This window comes from Macaca thibetana, chromosome 7, assembly GCF_024542745.1.
Source record: "Macaca thibetana thibetana isolate TM-01 chromosome 7, ASM2454274v1, whole genome shotgun sequence".
NCBI classification, from domain to species: Eukaryota; Metazoa; Chordata; class Mammalia; order Primates; family Cercopithecidae; genus Macaca; species Macaca thibetana.
This window is the reverse complement of record NC_065584.1, coordinates 110,346,969-110,368,448: the sequence shown is the minus strand read 5'-3', so window position 1 is coordinate 110,368,448 and position 21,480 is coordinate 110,346,969. Positions and strand designations below refer to the sequence as shown.

The 21,480-nt window shown below is 37.7% G+C and overlaps 1 protein-coding gene across 4 annotated transcripts in view; it reads left to right on the top strand.

Moving 5' to 3' along the window:
* The window catches only part of GABRA5 (gamma-aminobutyric acid type A receptor subunit alpha5), an 81,009-nt gene that overhangs the window by 36,311 nt on the left and 23,218 nt on the right, over positions 1 to 21,480 (top strand). For all 4 annotated transcript variants that reach the window (XM_050796155.1, XM_050796154.1, XM_050796157.1 and 1 more), the window contains one exon: positions 9,824 to 9,906. In XM_050796155.1, coding sequence (XP_050652112.1) covers positions 9,824 to 9,906 — 83 coding nt within the window. The remainder of the gene's footprint in view (positions 1 to 9,823; positions 9,907 to 21,480) is intronic.

The window sequence follows — 21,480 nt, the reverse complement described above, 5'->3', positions numbered from 1 at the left end:
AGGAGTAGTGAGAGAGGGCATTTTTGTCTTGTGCCAGTTTTCAAGGAGAATTCTGGCAGCTTTTGCCCATTCAGAATTATGTTGACTGTGGGTTTGTCATAGATGGCTCTTATTATTTTAAGGTATGTTCCTTCAATACATAGTTTATTGAGAGCTTTTAACATGAAGGGTACATTAATTGATTTTGGAAAGCTCCCTCAGCAGCTATTTATCTGAAATATCATAATTTCTTCTTCATTTTGAAGGATCATTTTGTTAGAAATAGAATTCTTGGTTGACAAGTTTTTTTTTCAGCACATTTAGTATTTCCTCCCACTACCTCTGGGCTTCTGTAGTTTCTGATAGAAATCACCTATTAATGTTACTTAGGATCCCTTGTGCATAAATTGCTTCTATCTTGCTGCTCTAAAGAGTCTCTCTTCATCTTTGGCTTTTGAAAGTTTGATTATAATGCATCTCAGTCTGGATTTCTTAAATTTATACTACTGGAAGTTCATTGAGTTTCTTTTCCTTCATAAAATTTGGGACATTTTCAGCCATATTTTTTTTCAAATATTCTTTCTGTCCCTTTCTTCTTTTTCTCTTGTTCTGGAACTCCCATTATGCATAATTTAATACTGTTGATGAGGTCTTGTTAAGTCTGTTAGACTCTGTTCATTTTTCTTCAATGTTTTCTTTCTGCTCCTCAGAATGGATAATTTCATTTGACTTATCTTCAAATTTGCTGAATCTTCATCTTTATTCTACCTGAACAATCCACTGTTGAAACCTTCTAGTGATTTATTTACTTCAGTTGTTGTTTTTTTTTTCATCTCCTGAAGTTTTTTGGTTCTTTTCATAACTTCTTTTTATTTATATTCTCTATTTGTTAAGACATTTTTCTCCAGGTTTCTTTTATTTTCTTATTTCTTGTTTCTTTTAGATCTTTGATATTTAAGACAGTTGATTTAACATGTTTTCTAGTAAGTCTAATGCCTGTGTGTTCTCAGAGACAGTTTTCATTCATTTATTTTTCCCTTTGAACAGGCCATTGTTTCTTTGATGTCTTTTGTTTTTTTTTCTTGAAAACAGGACATTTTGATTATTATAATGTGGTGACTCTGGATGTTATATTCTCCCATGTCCATAGTGTTTTTTGTTTGTTTGTTTGTTTATGCCTGTTGTGATTATTGTTGTTTGCTTGGTTGGTGTGTTTTTGAGCTAATATTGTAAAATCTGTATTGTTTGTTCTATGGGGCTACTCTTTCCTTAGTTCATTGGTCAGCTAATGATTTGACAGACATATTTTTAATGCCTGAAACCAAAATTTAAAAACCAAAACAATTAAAGCCTCTCTCAGTCTTTGCAGATAGGGTCTGCATGCATGTTGAAACACTCTTTCAGTGCCTAGCCAGATAGTTTACAACATTACTATAACTTCACTTTCTTCTTATGTGGAGTTTGAAGGTCAGCCAGACGTGAAAACTTTGGGTCTTTTTAGGTATTTTTTTAGTATGTGTCCAGCCCTGGGCATGCACGTGACCACTTAGATTTCCTGGTATAAGTGGGAATTTTACAGCCCTTGTTCTTTATGTATACCTTTCCCCAGTCTCTTCTTTCCTAGCTTTTTGATGAAATAAATGCTTTTATTTCTTAAAGTTAAACTTTGAATTTTATTTTGAGAAAGAACCTTTTTTGTGGATTTGTGCTATTTCTCTTTTGTAGTAATTTTAAAAAAATCGTTCAGGCTTATGTGTATTTTCCTACATTTGATCTGTTAAGAAGATTTATTGTGGGGTGTGTAGATGCACATAACAAATTAAACAAAAATATTTCCATTTCATGTCAATTGTTATGATGTCCTCCTGAGAAACATGAGCATTAGAAAAAAGCAACAGCTATGTTAATCAAAATAGATCAATATACTTTATACCTCTTTTGGATAAGAAATATATTAACATCTCAAAATTATCAAACTTATGCTGATTTTCCCAACATAAATAGGAATTGCTGACATCTTATTTTCAGTGGCCAAAAAGGAATGAGACTCCTAATAGTGAAAAGCACAGTGAAAAGTTCTAGCCCAGTATAATTCTGGTGGTTGGTCTCGTGTATCTCCTTACTACATGCAGGGATACAAAAGAAATCCATTAGCCTTAAAATAATTCATGAAATATGTAATTCAAACTCAAAGTAAGTTGTAGAATTTGGATCTATTTTTAAAAAGGAGACAGTCACTTTGTTATCTCAATAGCAGATTTTTTTAAAGCAAGGAAGTCTACAGTCTATAAACCAACACGTGGATCATTTTAGTGTATTCTTATTTGAAAGTTTTAAAATTTCAGTAATACATTAAGCTGATTTTTACAAGCTTGCCCTTCACTGAGTTTTAATTCTATTACGTATAAAATAGGTCGCTGTGCACTTTATTCTTCTAGCTCTCTGCTGCCTACTCCCCATTCCCGCCCCACAGCAGGACTTGATGTCTCATCTATTTCTTATCACAGGCAAAACCCTGCTTTGGATTTGATGGGGTCAGGCTTAGTGCTAAGGTAAAGATCCCTTAGGAGATTGGTGAACCAGGGCAATCACAATGGCCAGACCCTGAAAGAAACTAGGTCTGCAGTTCTTGTGTGGATCAAACACAACTGCAGTGGATCTACAACCGTCACAGAATGGGACCAGTACACACGTCACAGTCAGAAAAAAAGGCGAGGGAATTGCTGAACCTGGCAGTGACCTTTGGGTTCCAACATACACTGTTCCTGACTTAACAACGTTTCTGTTCCCAAAGTTCAGTTTTCATTTGGTTGACTGAGCTTCAGAATCCTTTTTTCCTTGAAATATTGTAAGCTGAAGCTAGGTTCCTAGAAAATCAAGCAATGCCTAACTACAGGTATACAAATAACACATATGGTTCATCATGATACTGATTGCATATAATAAAACAAATACATCGTGCATTCTGTTCCTTAGTAAACAAGTTTGGAGTTATTTTTATGAGCACAGCAGTACAGGGGAGAAAGGTCTAGCCAGGCAGGATTTAGGCATCAGGCAGGGCTCATGGGAAAGTTTCTGAAGGAGAAATAGGCCACCTGTATTGCTAGCATCAGTAAATTATTAAATATATATGCATGTATGTATGTATATATGTATACATTTGTATGTATGCCTATGTATGCCAGTTCTTTTTAATTGAATATTTGGATCAGTATCTCTTCATTTGCCAATCTTGATCTGAGTCAGTTGTAGGGAAACAGGCCTATAATCCTTACAGCTGGGTTTCCTTTCCAAGACGTCCCACTCATAGCACACACTGTGCTCCCTGTGCATGCTGTGAATCTCCTCTTCCATCCTTTCTAAGGATGTGACTCAGGTGTAGAGTGAAAATTCACCAGCAGCATCCCTGCTGGCGTGCTGAATAAGCCCTGCACAGATCTGCAGCTATGAGTACACCAGAGGCACCAGAGTCAGGCTGCAGCCCAATAGAAGAATAGTGCCTACCGTCATGCCAGCTGCAGAGTGCCAAACCCTGTGTCTCCAAACCCTGCAGGCTTTCCGATGGCCACAGCTCTGGTGCACAGGAAGTTTTCTCTATTAAGCACGGGTGTGTTTTTTACAAGGCCTCTCAGGACTAGACAAAGATCGTGATGAAAGTAAGCCTTATTTCTTTTCTGTGACATCAATCTTTAGACACTGTGTCGATACTGAATTTCAAGGGTCTCTAAATAAATTCCCTATATTGTCTGAGAGTCACGGGTAGCATCTTCACAGGGAGGTCATGTTTCCAGTAATTCCGGCTGAGGCACAGCATGCTGTTCAGTAACCGACCCAGCTAGGACGCCTCGCATGAGACGTCTGTTTCATTATCAAAGTCGGAATTTTCACTGCAGTGAACGTGGTGTCAGCTACTTACAAATTGGCTAATATTACTACATTTATTTGTCAACTTTGTGAAAATGATTTCAAAATATGCATGGGGCTGCTCTTCAGCACAATAACTGCTGGTCATTAGACTTGTATGAGTTTCCTGTTGCTGCTTAACAAATTACTACAAACTTAGTGGCTTTTCAACACCAATTGATTCTCTCACAGCACTGGAGACCAGAAGTCTGCAATGGGTCTTGTGTGTCTACAATCCAGCTGTGGGCAGGACGGCCTCTCTTCTAGCTTCTCTAGGGGACAGTCTGTGTCCTTGCCTCTCCCAGCCTCTGGATGGGCCAGATTCCTTGGTTCATGGCCCTGCATCACTCTTGCTTCCGCTCCTGCCATCAGATTTCCTGCTCTGATTCTGACACTCCCATCTTCCTCTTCTACGTGGCCTCATGATGACATTTATCCCACCCAGATAAACCAGGAAAACCTCCCATCTCTAAAGCTTTAACTTCACCACATCTGAACAGTCCTTTGTGCTATGAGGGAAACATATTGACAGGTAGGAAGGGTTAGGACATGCACATCTTTGAGTACCACCATTTTGTCATAGCATCAATAGGAAATACAAATTTTGGCTTAAAACACAACAAAGTTATTGTCTTATAGTTCCAAAAAGGGTCCCAGGAGGGTACAGTCAAGCTGTTGGCAGGATTGCATTTCTTTCGGACACTCTAGGGGAGAGGATGTTTCTTGCGTCTTCCGGTTTCTAGAGGACACTTGTATTATTAGACTCTTGGCCACTTTACACTGGCCTCTGCTTCCTCATCACATGTCTTTCTCTGAATCTGACACTCTTGCTTCCTTCTTAGAAGGAGCCTTGTGATTATATTGGGCTCCCATGGAGAATCCAAGATTATCTCTCCATCCCAAGATCCTTCAATGAATCCCATCTGCGAAGCCCTTCTGCTGAGTGAGGTAGCACACTCACAGGTTTGGGGTTTTGTGCATTGGCACACGGACATATTTGCAGTGCCATAATTTTGCCTGCCACTGTCACACCTACTGCACCGATGCAGGATTTCCATGAGAATGAAAAAGGCTTTCATTTGAAGAAGATTTTAGTAGAATTTTGGAGACTTTCTTCAGTCACCTCATTGTCATCGAACTGGTCATAGCCAAAGCCATTTTACCCTTTTTATACCTATCATTTATTTATTTCAGAGAATAAAAGAATTCTTTTTTCTTTTTTTCACACAAGAAGACTGGACCAGAGATATTAGGCAGTTTTACAAAGGTCACACAATTAGATAATAGCAAAGCTACTCTAGAATTTGGCCGTTTTACCCATCATAAAGTACTCTTCAGCCATGAGCTGCTCCTGACCAAGCAGAGAGCGCTTTCGTGAGTTTAGGACCCTAAGCCCTCAATTACGATGATATAAATCCGAGTTGAAGCAATTATCTTAAATTATAAAAATGCGCGACTGGGCATGGCGGCTCTTAATCCCAGCACTTTGGGAGGCCGAGGTGGGTGGATCACAAGTTCAGGAGTTCAAGACCAACCTGGCCAACATGGTGAAAGCCCGTCTCTACTAAAAATACAAAAATGAGCTGGGCGTGGTTGCGGGTGCCTGTAGTCCCAGCTACTCGGGAGGCTGAGGCAGAGAATAGCTTGAACCCGAGAGGTGGAGGTTGCAGTGAGCCGAGATCATGCCACTCTACTCCAGCCTGGGTGACAGAGTGAGACTCCATCTCAAAAAGCAAACAAAACAAAAACAAGCAAGCAAGCAAACAAACAAACCCTTCTTCTTATCCTAAAATCAAGATGCTCTTCAAAAATGGGACATTATGCTTCAATAAGTGAATGCTTGAATGTCTTAACAGAAATTGGAAGTAAAACAGAAATGGGACCTTTGGAAAACTGGATTCCTGGGTCTTCCAGTAATTCAGTGAAGTCTTTCCACAGTCAAGTTTCTGAACCTTTTGGGCTTGATTTTCTTTATCTAAAAAGTGAGGGTTTCAAGCAGGTGACCTGGCTGTCTCTCTCGCACTGTGACGGTCACCTACAGCACAGCGGCCTTGATCTCAGCTCTGTGTGGAGGCGGCTGGTTCCACATCAAGGCATTCCACGTTTCAAGAGCCCCATGAATAGAAGGCCTTCTTTCACAGAGAGATCCTTTGTGAGTGTTATAAAAGCATAGGCCATTTTTGAAATGTGTAGAGGGATCGAAAATTTAAATTTATTTCCTGACTGAGGCTGAAACAGTTCTTATTGAGAGATTTATCTGAATAAAACATTCATGTGTTAGAGGAGAGAAACCATCATAGATGAAGTATACTTTCCTGAGGTTTAGAATTCTAATTCTAAGGCGCTCTATAAAATTGGGAGAAGTCACAAGGCTCTAATAATAGCATTTATTGAGATGGTAATGTAAAAAAAAACTCTTTTTTACATTTTTACTGGAATTATTTTTTCTTTAAAACTGGCCTTTTTTGTAGATCCAGCTAAATGCTGTCCACCTGTGTTTGTGTACCCTCACTGTCCCCGCCCTTGCACGCGCACACACACACACACACACACACACGCTCCTGCAACATGCTAAAAGCCACCTCCTTGGTGTACATTCCTTGTTAAAATGCCATCTTTCAACATTGTCAGTGCAGTGATTTTCGGAAGGTGGGCAGTTCTCAGGGCCAAACAGCTAGAATGAAGCTCACCGTGGCAGAAAGAGTGGCTCTGGTCCCTTTGTAAACACATGGTGTTGGCCAGGAAAGGAGGAGGAACAAACCAGGAGCTGGCAGAGTGCCTCATGGGCCATTTGGGATGAGGTTTCCCTGGGGTCTGCTCTGAGAGTAGGGGCATGCAACAGAAATGTCAGGTCTGGTGCCTGCAGTGGCCTAGTGGATTGGAGCTGGATACCAGCACAGAGCAAGGGGGCGAGGGTAACTCAGACTCTCCAAGTTGTCAAGAACTCAGCCCATAGACTGGCTTCTAGGCAGCCTCCAGACCCAGTGGGAAAGTGAGTGCCTGCTGGGGGCTGGCAGACATGTTTGTGTCTGGAGAGAAGACAACCATCTCCACATCCACCCTGATGATGGCGTAGACCATGTGGGGTTGTCAGTATCGTTGTCGGGAGACTCAGAGAGTAGAGCTAGGGCTGCTGGTTGAAGTCTTCAGTAGCGCAGCTGGGGTAAGACAGTCGGGTCACTTGAAACGCCCTCCCCTCCACCCCACCTCAGACTGCTCCCGTGCGGGCCCCACGTGCTCCTGTTAGAGCCGAGGCCACAGGCCAGCGCAAAGCATGCCTCTCCTGATCAGAAGTGTTCTCTAAGCTCCCGCAGTGCTGTTTCCTCGCGTGCTCATCTTCACATTTATCGCTATGTATCTAATCTTACAGCTTTGTATACACTTCCTATTTCCCGACTAAAGTCTTCCTTCTTAAGGAAATTCTAGATATTTTGAACTCATTGTGATTTTGTCCCCAAGAACACATCTGACCCCTTGAGATTCTCTGCTCCAGTAACTGCATCAGTTGACAAATTGCTTGAATTTGCTCACCACCATATAAAGTAACCTGTTTTCCTTTGTGTTGGCTGAATACCGTCTGTATAGGCATTTTTTTTTGAAGTTCTAATTTTCCTAATTCCAATAAGTTTTTTCTTTATTTACCTTACCAATTTCATAGTCTCTAATAACAGCCCTTTTTTGATAATTTATGATTGAAGTGGTCAATTGCAGGCTATTTATCAGGTAAAATAATATAAAAGTCCAGCAACAGCTAATTGAAAATTACACATACAGACAGAAACACACACATGCATGCACGCTAGAATCAAATATTTAACCTTTTAATGTCACGATTATATAAAGATTTTGGTGATGGGGAAAGTACTTCTGCTCTAATGTTAGGTGTAAAGAAGACTGACTTATATACCAAGAATGAAAAGAAAATATATGTACATGTCGAAAAACTCAGGGCTAAATGAAGGTGAAATCATAAGTGAGGTGGTAGATGTTTATAATTTTCTTGTTATTCTAGGGATATGTGTGGAATATCATTTAAAAAATCCTCTCCCAGCCAGGTGCAGTGGCTCACACCTATAATCCCAGCACTTTGGGAAGCTGAGGCTGGCAGATCACCTGAGATCAGGAATTCGAGATCAACCTGGCCAACATGGTAAAACCATGATCTCTACTAAAAATACAAAATTTAGCCAGGTGTGGTGTTGGGCGTCTATAATCCCAGCTACTCAGGAGGCTGAGGCAGGAGAATTGCTTGAACCTGGGAAGTGGAGATTGTGGTGTGGCAAGATAGCACCAGTGCACTCCAGCCTGGGCAACAGAGCAAGACTCTGTCTCAAAAAAAAAAAAAAAAAAAAAATTCCTCTCCCTGCCTGAATGTGAGACTTTTGTGTTGTGTTCTAGGTTATCTAACACACAGGCCTCTGTGAGTTACTCTATCTTTGGGGAAACTGTCCGTCAAAAGTTTTGGCAACAGAAGATTTCCTATCTTTGAAGGACACGGATCTTCCTTCCACTGACATGTATTTTAGTTTCATTCAGAGAATGCACACATTGACTTCTCAGTCTGCAATTACCGTGTGAATTATGTGCCCAATTTAACAGCAAAAGGTTAATCTATTTCACAGAAGGAAGTAGTAAAAGCAAAAATGGATGTTTACGTTTTGATTCTCACCCTAGGCTAATCAGGGACATTCAGTCTTAAATAACAAGGAATGAACAATAGCACTAATGTAACCTTGAATTATTATTTGCTCTAAAAACAGAATTATAACATGCACTCGAAGTTGAGCGTTTTGTATCTCCATCTTTCATTGTATGTAATCTCATTTATTTTAAATAATGGAAAGAAGAACTAAGGAACAGAAGATGGACTCATTAATAACATTTAGAATCATCCCTAATTGGCAAAGGTGGTAGAGAAATGAAAGCACCACGGTGTGGCAGCTCTGGGAGTGCACTGGCTTCCTACAGAACGGAGCCCTGCCTATGCCGCATGTGGTGGTGCCTTTCAGGGACCTCTGCAGCCAGGGCCAGGCAGCCTGGGTGATTGTCATGGCTCCGCCACTGAGCAACTCTGCGTTCTTGGCCCCAAACTCCTTAATATCCACACCTCACTTTTCTTCTTTGTATACTGAGATGGTCATAGCACCAGATTCTCCCCGTGCTGTTAGGGTGAGATGAGTCAATGCAGGTAGAATCCCTCACAGGCTGCCTGGCACAGACATGCCAGCTCTTGTTACCATCACTATTGTAGTTACTGGTGACAGTGGTAGTGCTCGGTGATATTAGAATTTGGAAGACTAGGCCTGGATTAAAAAATAATAATTCGGGTGTACCAGAAGATTGTTATTACGGGTTCACTTACTATACAGTTTCATATTGGCCCATTACACAATGGTTATAGCCAGGTTCTGGTCAAAATTTGGGCATGTAGGAAAACTCTGCGCTAAATGTACCACGTGAAGTTATAAGTGAAATAGTAGATATTTGTAATTTTATTAAACTTTTTCTGTATTTTCCCATATTCTACGAATATATGTGCATTTATTCTACATTTATATTTTTTGAGCTTATAAGCCATTTTAGAAAATGCGTATGTTTTCAGTCCTGTCAAGGAAAGCTTTATGATAATGCTCAATAAGGGATAGGAAACAAGGAATAAATAACTTTTAAGGGCATCTTAAATTGTTTTACAGGCAGTAATGTATGTATAGACACACACCCTAAGCCACTGAACTGCTGAGTAGATTTGATTTAAGCGTTGTTTCTGAATGATACTCACCTACAACACAAACTTATGCAATTTGGTGGGGTAGTTCAGATAATCTCATAAAAGACATTAAATTTTAAAAGTACTTAATATGGCTTTCTGGGACATGATGGTGGCTCAGTGAATGGCTAGAGTGAGAGAGTCATTGAAAGGTCTTGATCTTTTATTTTTCAGCTTGACCATCTCTGCCGAGTGCCCCATGCAGCTTGAGGACTTCCCGATGGATGCTCACGCTTGCCCTCTGAAATTTGGCAGCTGTAAGTTATTTTCACAAGTAAGAGCCTTGGACATATACTTTGGGTATCAATTCCACATTTATTCAGAGGAATTTAGGTTCTGCATATACACAAGCACAGTAGGATGCAGTCTGTTTAAGAAGCCTGGAGAGTGTTTTGCTCTCCCCAGACTAGCTTTCTTGTTTGTAAAATGGGGTCATTGACACCTGCCACACATCACAGATTAGGATAAACTATGACAATGCCAGTGACATCACTGAACAATCTGGGATGTGCCCCTCTGGGGGTGTTTCTCCTCAGATCTCCAGCAGGCAGTTCTTTTTTGTTTTTGCATCTCAGACTACAGGTCACCTCGTCAATGGTGACCAGTACCCAGTACCCAGCCAGTGGTATTTTTTATTGTGCTGTAATCATTGCTGTGTTGACTCACTTCTTCTAGAATGTTTCACAAGAGTAACAGCCTCATCTGTCATGTTCATAGTCAGTGCTCACCCAGAACGCTCAGCATTTTAGGAAATTTGTGTTGCTTGAACAAATAAACAAATTATCTGTATCACAATACTATAGATATATACTTACACAATTCTAATAGGAATTCCTGGATTCCAGCCATTCCAGACAGAGGAATTGACAGTTGAGACAGTTGAAAAGTTCTGTGTCTTATGGGAAAATGTAATCTATTTTCTTTACTGTGACAATTAGAATGTTTTAAAATATTCTTGAAATATTTATTTCTCCAGATGTTAAATTTTGTTACACTTATTGTTTCAGCATCATCCCCACATGTGAGATATTTGGAGCAGACTTGAAATTGATCTAGTTCCCATCTTTCTTTTTACTCTTCACTTGCGCACATGCTATATGAAGTTTTCACTTTGAAAGCACAATGTTCTCGTTGAGATGAAGCATGAAAACTATGGGTTTGAATCCTGGCCCTCCCACTCCTCTGCTGAGTAACTGTGGGCAAGTTAATTAGACTCTCTGAGCCTCTCTCCTCATTTGTAAAATAGATGAGAGCTGTTGTAATATGTTTGAAACTGGCAGAGTAACACCAGTTAAAGTGTTCAATAAATGCCCATCATCATCATTACTATAAAAGTTCATTATATTTATAGCTTCTTGACAGGATGCATGTCTTATCACTATAAATCATCTCTCTTTGAACATATAATGCCTATGCAACTAAATTTTGTCTAATATTAATATTGCCACACTAGTTTCTTTAATTCTTGCCTGGGATATCTTCTATCCTTTTTTTTTTTTTTCTGTTTCCTGTTTCATTATATATCCAAGTTGAAAAGTTCTATGCCTTACTGGAAAATGTAATCCATTTTCCTTACTGTGAAAATTAGAATGTTTAAAAATATTTCTGAAATATTTATTTCTCCAAGTATTAATTTTTTTACACTTATTGTTACAGTTATTTTTCCCTTCCTCTTTAAAAAGAAACATCACTTGTTGAAGAGACTATCTTTTCCTCATTTTTGTATTCTTGGCACTCTTGTCAAAGATCAGTTGACTGTGTATGCATGGATTGATTTCTGGACCTTCTATTTTGTTCCATTGGTCTCTATGTCTGTCTTTATGCCCATGCCATACTGTTTTAATTGCTGTAGCTTTGTAACATATTTTGGAATGCCTCCAGCTCTCTTTTTTCCCCAAGATTGTTTTGGATATTTGGGGATTTTTGTTATTTCATATGATTTTAAACATTGCTTTTTCTATTTCTATAAAAACTGCTGCTGGAATTTTGATGGGCATTGTATTGAATCTACAAATCACTTGGGGAGTGTGGACATTTTAATAACATTAAGTTTTTCATCCATGAATGAGTGGTGTATTTCCATTTGTTTGTGTTTTCTTTAATTTATTTCATCACTATTTTGTAGTTTTCAGTGTACAGATTTTTCAACTCCTTGGTTAAGTTCATTAATAAGTATTTTGTTCTATTTCATGCTGTTTTAAGTGGGATTGTTTTTCTAATTTCTTGTTCAGATACTTCATTGTTAATATATAGAAATGGAACTGATTTTTGATGTTGATTTTGTATTGTGCAACTTTAATGAATTTATTGACTAATTCTAACAGTCTTTTGGTGGAGTTTTTAGGGTTTTCTGTATGTAAGATCATGTCATCTATAGATAGGGAGAGTTTCTTCCTTTATGATTTGTATGTCTTTTAGTTCCTTTTTTTGTGGAATCGTCCTGGATAGGTTCTAAAGTATTATACTGAATAGAGGTGGTAATGGTGAGTGGGCATCTTTGCCTTGTCCTGATGCTAGAGAAAAAGTTTTCAGTTTTCCACCATTGAGTATGCAATTCACTGTGAGATTTTCATATGTGGCATTCATCATATTGAGGTAATTTTTTGCTATTCCTTGTGTACCAAGAATTTTTATCATGAAAGGGTGTGGAATTTTGCCAAACACTTTTTCTGCATCTACTGAGATGATCAAATGATTTTTGTTCTTCATTCTCTTAATTGTATTACATTTTGTTCTTCATTCTCTTAATTGTAATGTATTACATTAATTGATTTTCATGTGTTGGACCTTCTTTGCATCCCAGAGATAAATTCTGCTTGATATAAACCTCTTAATGTATTGTTGAATTCAGTTTGTTGAGACTTTATTGAGGAGGTTGGTATCTATATTCATCAAGGACATTGGCCTCTTGTTTTCTTTTCTTGGAATATTTTTGACTGCTTTTCATATAAGAGTAATGCAGGACTCATGAGTGTGAGTTTTGTTCCTCTTTAGTTGTTTTGAAGAATTTGAGAAGGATTGGATTAAATTCTTCCTTAAATGTTTGGTAGAATTCACTAGTGAACTATCTGGTCCTGGGCTTTTCTTTGTTGGGAGGTTTTGATTATAGATTCAACTTCCTTACTAGTTATTGATCTATTTAGACTTCCTGTTTCTTCGTGATTCAGTCTTAGTAGATTGTATGTATTTAGGAATTTACCCATTTCTTCTAGATTATCCATTTTATTGGCATATAATTGTTCATTGTTGTCTTTTACAAATCTTTTCATTTCTGTGGCATCAGTTGCAATGTCTCCTTTTATTTCTAATTTATTTATTTGACTTTTCTTTTTTCTTAGTTTACATAAAAGTTTGTCAATTTTATTTTTTTTCAAGGGTCAAACTCTTTGCTGATTCTCTGATTCTTTTTTATTGTTTTTATATTCCCTACTTCGTTTATTTCTGCTCTAATTATTATCTTCCTCCTTCTACTACATTCAGACTTAGTTTGTGCTTCATTTTCTAATTCCTTGAGGAGTTGTTTATAAATTTCCCTGTTGGTGCTGCTTTTCTTATATCCCATAAGTTTTGATATGCTGCATTTTCAGTTTTTGTCTGTTTCAAGATATCTTCTAAGTTCCCCTTTGATTTCTTCTTTGGCCCATTAGTTGTACAAATGTGTGTTGTTAAATTTCCACATATGTATGAATTTTCTAGTTTTTCTTCTGCTGTTGATTTCTGGTTTCATTCCATAGTGGTAGGAAATTTCTGTCTTCTTAAATTTATTACATTTGTTTTGTGACATAAAATGTGAATGTTCTGTGTGTGCTTTAGAAGAATGTGTATTCTGTTGCGGTTAAAGTGTTTTGTGTATGTCTGGTGTTGTTCCAGCCCACTGTACCTCTTTGTTGATGTTCTGTCTGGTTTTTCTATCCATAACTGAGAGAGAGGTATTGAAATCTCCTACTATTATTGCACTGCTATTTCTCCCTTCAGTCCTGTCAATGTTTGCATTATATTTTCAGTTGTTCTTACGTTGGGTGCGTATTTACTTATAATTGTTATATCTCTCTGGTGAATCAGTCTTTTTATCATTATATGTTGTTCTTATCTCTTGTGACAGTTTTTAACCTAAATTTATCTTGCCTTATGTAAATATAGCCACCCCTGCTCTCTTTTCATGGCCCTTTGTCATGAGATATCCTTTTCCATCCCTTCATTTTCAGTCTATGTGTGTCCTTAAATCTACTGTGAGTTTCTTGTAGACAGAATAGAGTTGTGTAATCCCAGTACTTTGGGAGGCCGAGGTGAGTGGATTGCTTGAGCCCAGGAGTTCAAGACCAGCCTGGGCAATGTGAGAAAACACCATCTCTACAAAAAAAAAAAAAAAAAAAAAAAAAAAGTTTTAAATTAGCTGGACATGGTGGTGCATGCCAAGTAGTCACAGCTACTTGGGAGGTGGAGGTAGAAGGCTCACCTGAACCTAGGAGGCAGAGGCTGAGGTGAGCAATATTTACCCCACTGCACTCCAACCTGGGCAATAGTGTGACACCCTGTCTCAAGAAAGAAAGAAAAAAAACACAAAAAACAGAGTTGGATCTTGTTTTCTTATCCATTCAAACTCTCTTGTGTCTTTTGATTGAGGAGTTTAATTCATTTACATTTAAAGTAAATACTGATTGGGAAGGATTCACTATTGCCATTTTGGTAATTGTTTCTATTTGTCTTTTATTTCTATTGCTCCTCTTTAACTCTCCTGCTGTCTTTGTGCTTCATTAATTTTTTTTTGTATTGATATGCTTTGATTCCTTTCTCTTCTGTAACTTCTATAGTTATTAACTTTGTGGTTACTGTGTAGCTTACATAAAATACCTTAAACATGGCTGAGTGTGGCAGTTCACACCTGTAATCCCAGCACTTTGGGAGGCTGAGGCGAGCGGATCACGAGGTCAGGAGATCGAGATCATCCTGGCTAACAGTGAAACCCCATCTCTACTAAAAATATAGAAAAAAAATTAGCCAGGCATGGTGGCAAGCACCTGTAGTCCCAGCTACTCGGGCAGCTGAGGCAGGAAAATGGCGTGAACGTGGGAGGTGGAGCTTGCAGTGAGCCAAGATCGCACCACTGCACTCCAGCCTCAGCGATAGAGCAAGACTCAATCTCAAAAAAAAAAAAAATCTTAAACGTGTAACAGTCTATCTTATGATAATATCTGAACTTCAATCACATATAAAGACTACACATTCACTACTATTTCCCACACACTTATTTACATCCATTTATATTGTGCATCATTAACATTTTTAGTTATAATTATTTCTAATACTTTTGCCTTTTGACTTTTATATGAGAATTAATAGTGACTTATTCATCATTGTTACAATAATACAGTATTCTTTATTTATCTGTGTATTTACCTTTCCCAACAAGTTTTATACTTTCTTATGCTATTGTGTTGCCATTTAGCATTCTTTTAACTTGAAAAAACTCTCTTTAGTATTTCTTGCAAGTCAAGTCTAGTGGTGATGTGTACTTTCTGCTTTTGTTTTTCTGGAAAAGTTTTTGTCTTGCCTTCATTTTTGAAGGAGAGTTCTTCCAGGTATACTGTTTTTCAGCACTTGTAATATGTTTTATCATTCCCTGCTGTCCTGCAAGATTTCTGATGAAAGAAATCCACTCATAATCTTATGACATGACTGTAACAAGTGGCTTCTTTCTGGCAGCTTTGAAAATTCTTTGCCTTTGACTTTTGACAGTGTGTTTATAATGTGTCTTGGTATGGATTTCTCTGGGTTTGCCTTATTTGGAATCCTCTGTACTTCCCAGATCTGTTTCTCTATTTCCTTTCCCAGATTTGGAAAATTTCAGCCATTATTTCTTTAAATAAGCTTTGTTGTTGTTGTTGTTGTTCTTTCTCTCTCTCTTCTCCTTTTAAAACTCAGTATACTTATTAGTCACTTGATGGTGTCCCATAAGTCTCTTAAGCTTTCTTTTCTCTTCTTCGTTCTTCTTTTTGCTCCTCTGACTGAATAATTTCTGCTGACTTATCGTTAAATTCATTGATCTTTCCTTCTACTTGATCTAGTCTGCTGTTGAATCCCTCTGAGGAATTTTTCAGTTCTGTTATTGTATTCTTTAGCTCCATGATTTCTTTCTGGTAATTTAAAAATATTTGCTGTCTTTTTATTGAAAATTCACTTTGCTCATATATTGTTTTCAGTAAGTATCTTTATAATGATTATTTTAAATTCTCATCAGGTGAATTATATAACTCCATTTCATTAGGATCAGTTTCTGAAGATTCGTCTTGTTTCATTTTATTGAACATATACCCCTGTTCCTCATTTCTTTATATTCTGTATTTGGTGTGCACATTAAGTAAAACGTTCACCTCTCCCAATTTCACAAACTGGCATTGTACAGGGAAAGACCTTTAGCAGTCCACCTTTGCCAGAGATTCTGGAGGCCTCTCCAACCTTGGCGCTGGTCAAACTCACTTCCTTTATTCTAAGCAGCTCCTAGGCATCTAGGGTATGCTGGATCCCACTAGCACTCAGAGACAAGCAAGACTGAAACCAGTTCCTCAGACAGCCCTCAGAAAAGCTGTCTTTCCGTGTTTTCTGCATCAGGTCATATAATCATGTGAGTTTTCTTTAGCCAGTTAAAATGGTGGGTTACATTCCTGCCTTGCAGCCCTGGAATAAACTTTATTTGGTTATCACATATAATTATTTTTATGTATTGTTGAATTCAATTTGATAATATTTTGTAAATGAGTTTTTGCATATATATTCTTTTTTATAATATCTTTTGTTTTGGCGCCAGGGTAATCTTGGCTTCATAAAGTGGAAAGTATTCCCACCTATTTTATTTTCTAGAAAATACTGTATAGAATAGGTGTTGATTATTTTTTTTGTTTGTTTGAGACGGAGTCTCGCTCTGTCACCCAGGCTGGAGTACAGTGGCCGGATCTCAGCTCACTGCAAGCTCCGCCTCCCGGGTTCACGCCATTCTCCTGCCTCAGCCTCCCGAGTAGCTGGGACTACAGGCGCCTGCCACCTCGCCTGGCTAAGTTTTTGTATTTTTAGTAGAGACGGGGTTTCACTGTGTTAGCCAGGATGGTCTCGATCTCCTGACCTCGTGATCCGCCCGTCTCGGCCTCCCAAAGTGCTGGGATTACAGGCTTGAGCCACCTCGCCCGGCCTAGGTGTTGATTATTTAAGATATTTGTTACAATTCTTCATTGAGACCACCAGGGCTTGAAGGTAACTGTTTAGGGAGATATTTATGCTTTAAATTTTCTTAGTGTTTAAGACTGTTTGAATTGGGTACCTCTTATTAGGTGAGTTTGGGTAAATTGTGTTTTCTGAGAAATTGGTTCATTTTATCTAAGTTATATTAAATTTGTGTAGAGTTATTCATAGTTGTTATATTACTGTCTTGATGTCTGCAGTGTCTCTAGTGTTATCTCTTATTTCTGACGTTGGTAATTTGTGTTACTCTCTCAGCAAGATTGATAGAGGTTTGCAGTTTTATTGATCTTATTATTTGTAGCTTTTTGTTTCATTGATTTCTCTATTGCTTTTCTATTTTTTATTTCACTGATTTCTGCTTTCATCTTTTTATTTTCTTTCTTTTGCTTACTTTGCATTTAGTTTGCATTTCTTTTTTGTAGATTCTTAAGGTGGGAACTTAGGTTATGATTTGAGATTTTTTTCTCTTCTAATGTATGCATTTAATGCTATAAATGTTTCTATAGCACTGCCTTAACTGTTTTGCTCGAATTTTTAGTCGTCGTATTTTCCTTTCATTCCATTAAATGTATTTCTAAATTTCCCTTAAGACTTTCCCTTTGACCCGCATATTGTTTAGATATATGTTATTTAGTTTCCAACTGTTTGTAGATTTTTCTGTTATCTGTCATTGACTTCTAGTTTAATTCCACCATATCCAGAGAATGCCCTCTGTGTAATTACAATTCTTTTAAATTTTTGAGGATTGTTTTATGCACAATATGGCCTACCTGATATTTATTCTGTGAACATTTGAAAAGTATGTGTAGCTTGTGGTTGCTGGGTGGATTGTCTACAAATTTTGATTAGATTATCATGATTATGATGGCGCTGAGTTCACCTCTATCCTTGATGATTCTGTCTCATTGTTATGGATCAGTTCTTAAGAAAGGGGCACTGAAATCTTTAGCTGTAATTGTCTGTTTGTCTATTTCCACTTTCAAGTTAATCAATTTTTGTTACACATATTTTTTAGCTGTGTTATTTGGTGCATACACATATACAATTGTTGGTGTCCACTATTTAATATTTCTCTCTGTCTCTGGAAAATTTTCTCTGCTTTGAATTCCATATAACTTGATTCAATGTGGCCAGTCTTGCTTTCTTTTGATTAATATTTGAATGATAAATATTTTTTCATTTTTTTACTTTCAGCCTCTATATATCATTATATAAAAAGTGAATTTCTTGTAAATAGCATAGCTCAGATTTTTAAATTTACTTTTTCTATCTTTTAATTGATATATTTACACTCTTTATATTTAATGTAACTATTGAGATGTTAAGGCTTAAATCTGCCATTTCTTTGGCTTTCTGCTTTTTCTGTGTTTTTATTTCTTTGTTTTCTTTTGTCTCTCTTACTGTGGACATTTTTTACTCTTCCATTTTGATTTATTTATAATGTTATCATGTGCACATTGCTGTATAGCTTTTTCAGTGGTTCTTCTAGGTGTTACTTTATTAATTAATTAGTTAATTAAAGAGACAGGGTCTTGCTTTGTTGCCCAGACTGGAGTGCAGTGGGGTGATCATAGCACACTGCAGCCTCAAACTCTTTGCCTCATGCAGTCCTCTAGACTCAGCTTCCCAAAGTTCTGGGATTATAGGCATGAGCCACTGTGCCTGGCCAGCATTGCTTTATATATACAAAATTTATAGCTGTCTACTGTATACTCATTTTGCCAGTTCAAGTGAAATAAGAAAACCGTACCTCCCTTTATATCCCTTTACCTTTCCCTAATTATAACACAGTTGCCTTAAACATTTCCTCTACATACATCTTGAACCACATCAGAGACTGTTGCAATTTTTGCTTGAACTTTCAAACTTAATTTTGAAAACTCAATAGACAAAGGAAGTTTTATTATATTTATCCATATTTTTACTTACTGTGTTTTTTTTTCCTTCTCGGTGTTCTAAGATTCATTCTTTTATGGTTATCTTTCTGTTAAGCAAACTTTCTCTAGCCATTATTTCAGGGTAGGTGTGCTGGCAATAAATTGTCTTAGTTTTTATTCATCTAAGCATGTCTTGACTTCTGCCCTTGATTACTGAAGGATATTTCACTGGATATAGGATTAAGCTTTGACAGTTCTTTTGGCACTTGAAAAATGTGCCACTTCCTTCTCCAGGTTTCTGATGAGAAATCTGCTGTCTTTCAGATCTTTTTTTCTTTATAAGTAAGGTCTCATTTCTGCCTTGTTACCTTAAAGACTTGTTTTTTCTTTGTTTTTAGTGTTCAGAAGTTTGGCTATGATGTTTATTGGTATAGGCATATGATATTTATAGGTTTATTGGTCTACACCAGTAACCTTTTTGGTGTGCTTGTTTGTTTCTGTAGGTTTCCGTCAAGTTTGGGAAGTTTTATGAATTAATTATTTGAACACTCTTTCTGGCCCAGCCTGTTTCTGTTCTTCCCTGACCTCCAAGGCGTGGATCTTAGCTTTTTTGTTATACTCTCACAAGTACTTGAGGACCTTTTCATTTCATCTATTTTCTTTCTGTTTTACAGATTGGACAATTTCTGTTGTTCTCTCTTCAATTCTCTGATTGTTTCCTTTTTCCCCTCCATCTTATTTTGTTCCTCTAAGGAACTTTTTATCATGGATATTTTATTTTTTAATTCTGAAACTTCCTTTTTTTTTTTTCCTATAGCTTCTGTTTCTGTGTTGAGACTTTCAGTTTTTTAAAAGTTTGTTGCAAGCATGTTTGTACTTGGTCATTGCATCATTTTACAATGGCTGCTTTAAAAACGCCTTTGTCCAGTAATTCCGACATCTCTGTCATCTCTGCTTTGGCATCCATTGATTTATTTTTATTCAGTTTGATCTCCCTCACTCTTGGTTTGACGAATAATTTTCTATCATAACCTGGTTATTCTGTATGTTATAATACAAGGCTTTTTTTTTTTTCTCACTGTTTTGTCAGGGGAAGGTGCGGTACAGCCTCATTACCACTGGTTCAGGGTGAAATCAGGTTCCAGCTTAGCCTCTATTGATCCAAGAGTGCCTGGGTTTCCTTGTTAATGCTGGTGTGTACAGGACTTCCAGATCCATGCTAGGCCTCGACTGATACTTCCCTAGATGAGAGGAGCTGGGGTGACTTCCGCTTTCCACACAGCTTCCACTGACGCCATATGCATGGCCTCATTACTGCCAAGCGGTGGAGAAAATTGGAACATCTACTAATCCTTTGTCATGATTCCCATAAAGAGCAGGAGGGAGTTGCACCTACTGGTTTAGATGAAACTCCAGGCTTCCCACATGGCTTTTATTATCACTGGGGGATGGGATGGGCCTCACTGCAGCTTGGCAGGAATGAGTGTCCTGGCCCCTTACTATGTGGCCTTCTCTGGTGTCACTCTGTCAGTGGGTTGGGCCCCTGGTGAGGGCAGGAGTCTTAGCTGTCTGTTCAGCATTTGCTGGCCTGGAATGGAGTAGGGCCACGGTTTTTTTCTGGGATGCTTGGTTGGAGTACACTGGCCAGTGTCTAAAAGTTTCTCGTCCTACTAGGTTGCACCCTTTCTGGTCCTGTGGTTAGACACACAGGCGTCAGTTTTCGTTTGGCCCATTGGTGTTTCCAAGTTGCCAGTTTCTTTAGCTTCCAAACCTGGGATGTGTAAGACACTGTTTGCAGCTACCACTGGGCCATCCCTTTGGTCCCAAGGCCTATCTGCCTGCTTCTTTCTACCATTCAGATTTTTCCTACATTTATTTTATATATAATATGCACTTTTATTTATAAACATAAATATGTGATATTTATTTTTAGTGGGAGGAGTAGAGGAAAATGCATTTTCATCTTTCTGAAAGTGGCAATCCCCCTAGATTTGTTTTCATTTTAATTTATACTTCTTGTGGTTTGCTGAGCCTCTTGACTCTAAATTTGTCTTTCACCAAATTTGAGGCATTTTGACCATTATTTTCTTCTAATATTTTTTTTTTCTGTCTCATCTTCTTTCTCTTTTTTATGTGAGGTTCTAATCACATGTACTGTTCCTTTTGGTGTAATCCTATAGATCACTAGGGGTGTGTCCATGTTTTTCACCATTGTCTTCCCTCTCTATTTTTTATATTGGATAATTTATATTTAGTGCCTCAAGTTCACTGACTCTTTCTTCAGTCATTTCCAATCTGCTCTTAAGCCTAAACAGTAAATTCATTATTCAGTATATAATATGTGTCAGGTTTAGAATTTGTATTGGATTCTTTTAAAGTTTCAATTTCTCTACTAGGATTTACTGTTAGTTTTTTATTACAGCAATTTTTTATTATAAAGTATTACATATTCTCTTTTGTATTCTGAAGCATATTTGTAATCGCTGCTTTGAAATTCTCATATGCTAAATCCATCATCTGAATCCTGTTGGGATTAGTCTGCACTGATTGCATTTTCTCTTCAGCGTAGGTCCTTTTTTCCTTTTTCTTTTACGTATAATAATTTTGAATTGTCTCCTGGATATTTTATTGTTACATTGCACAGGCTCTGGATTCTGTTAAATTTAAAGTGTTCATTTTATTTATTTGTTTTTAAGCCAGTTAACTTGGCTGAGTGTGAAC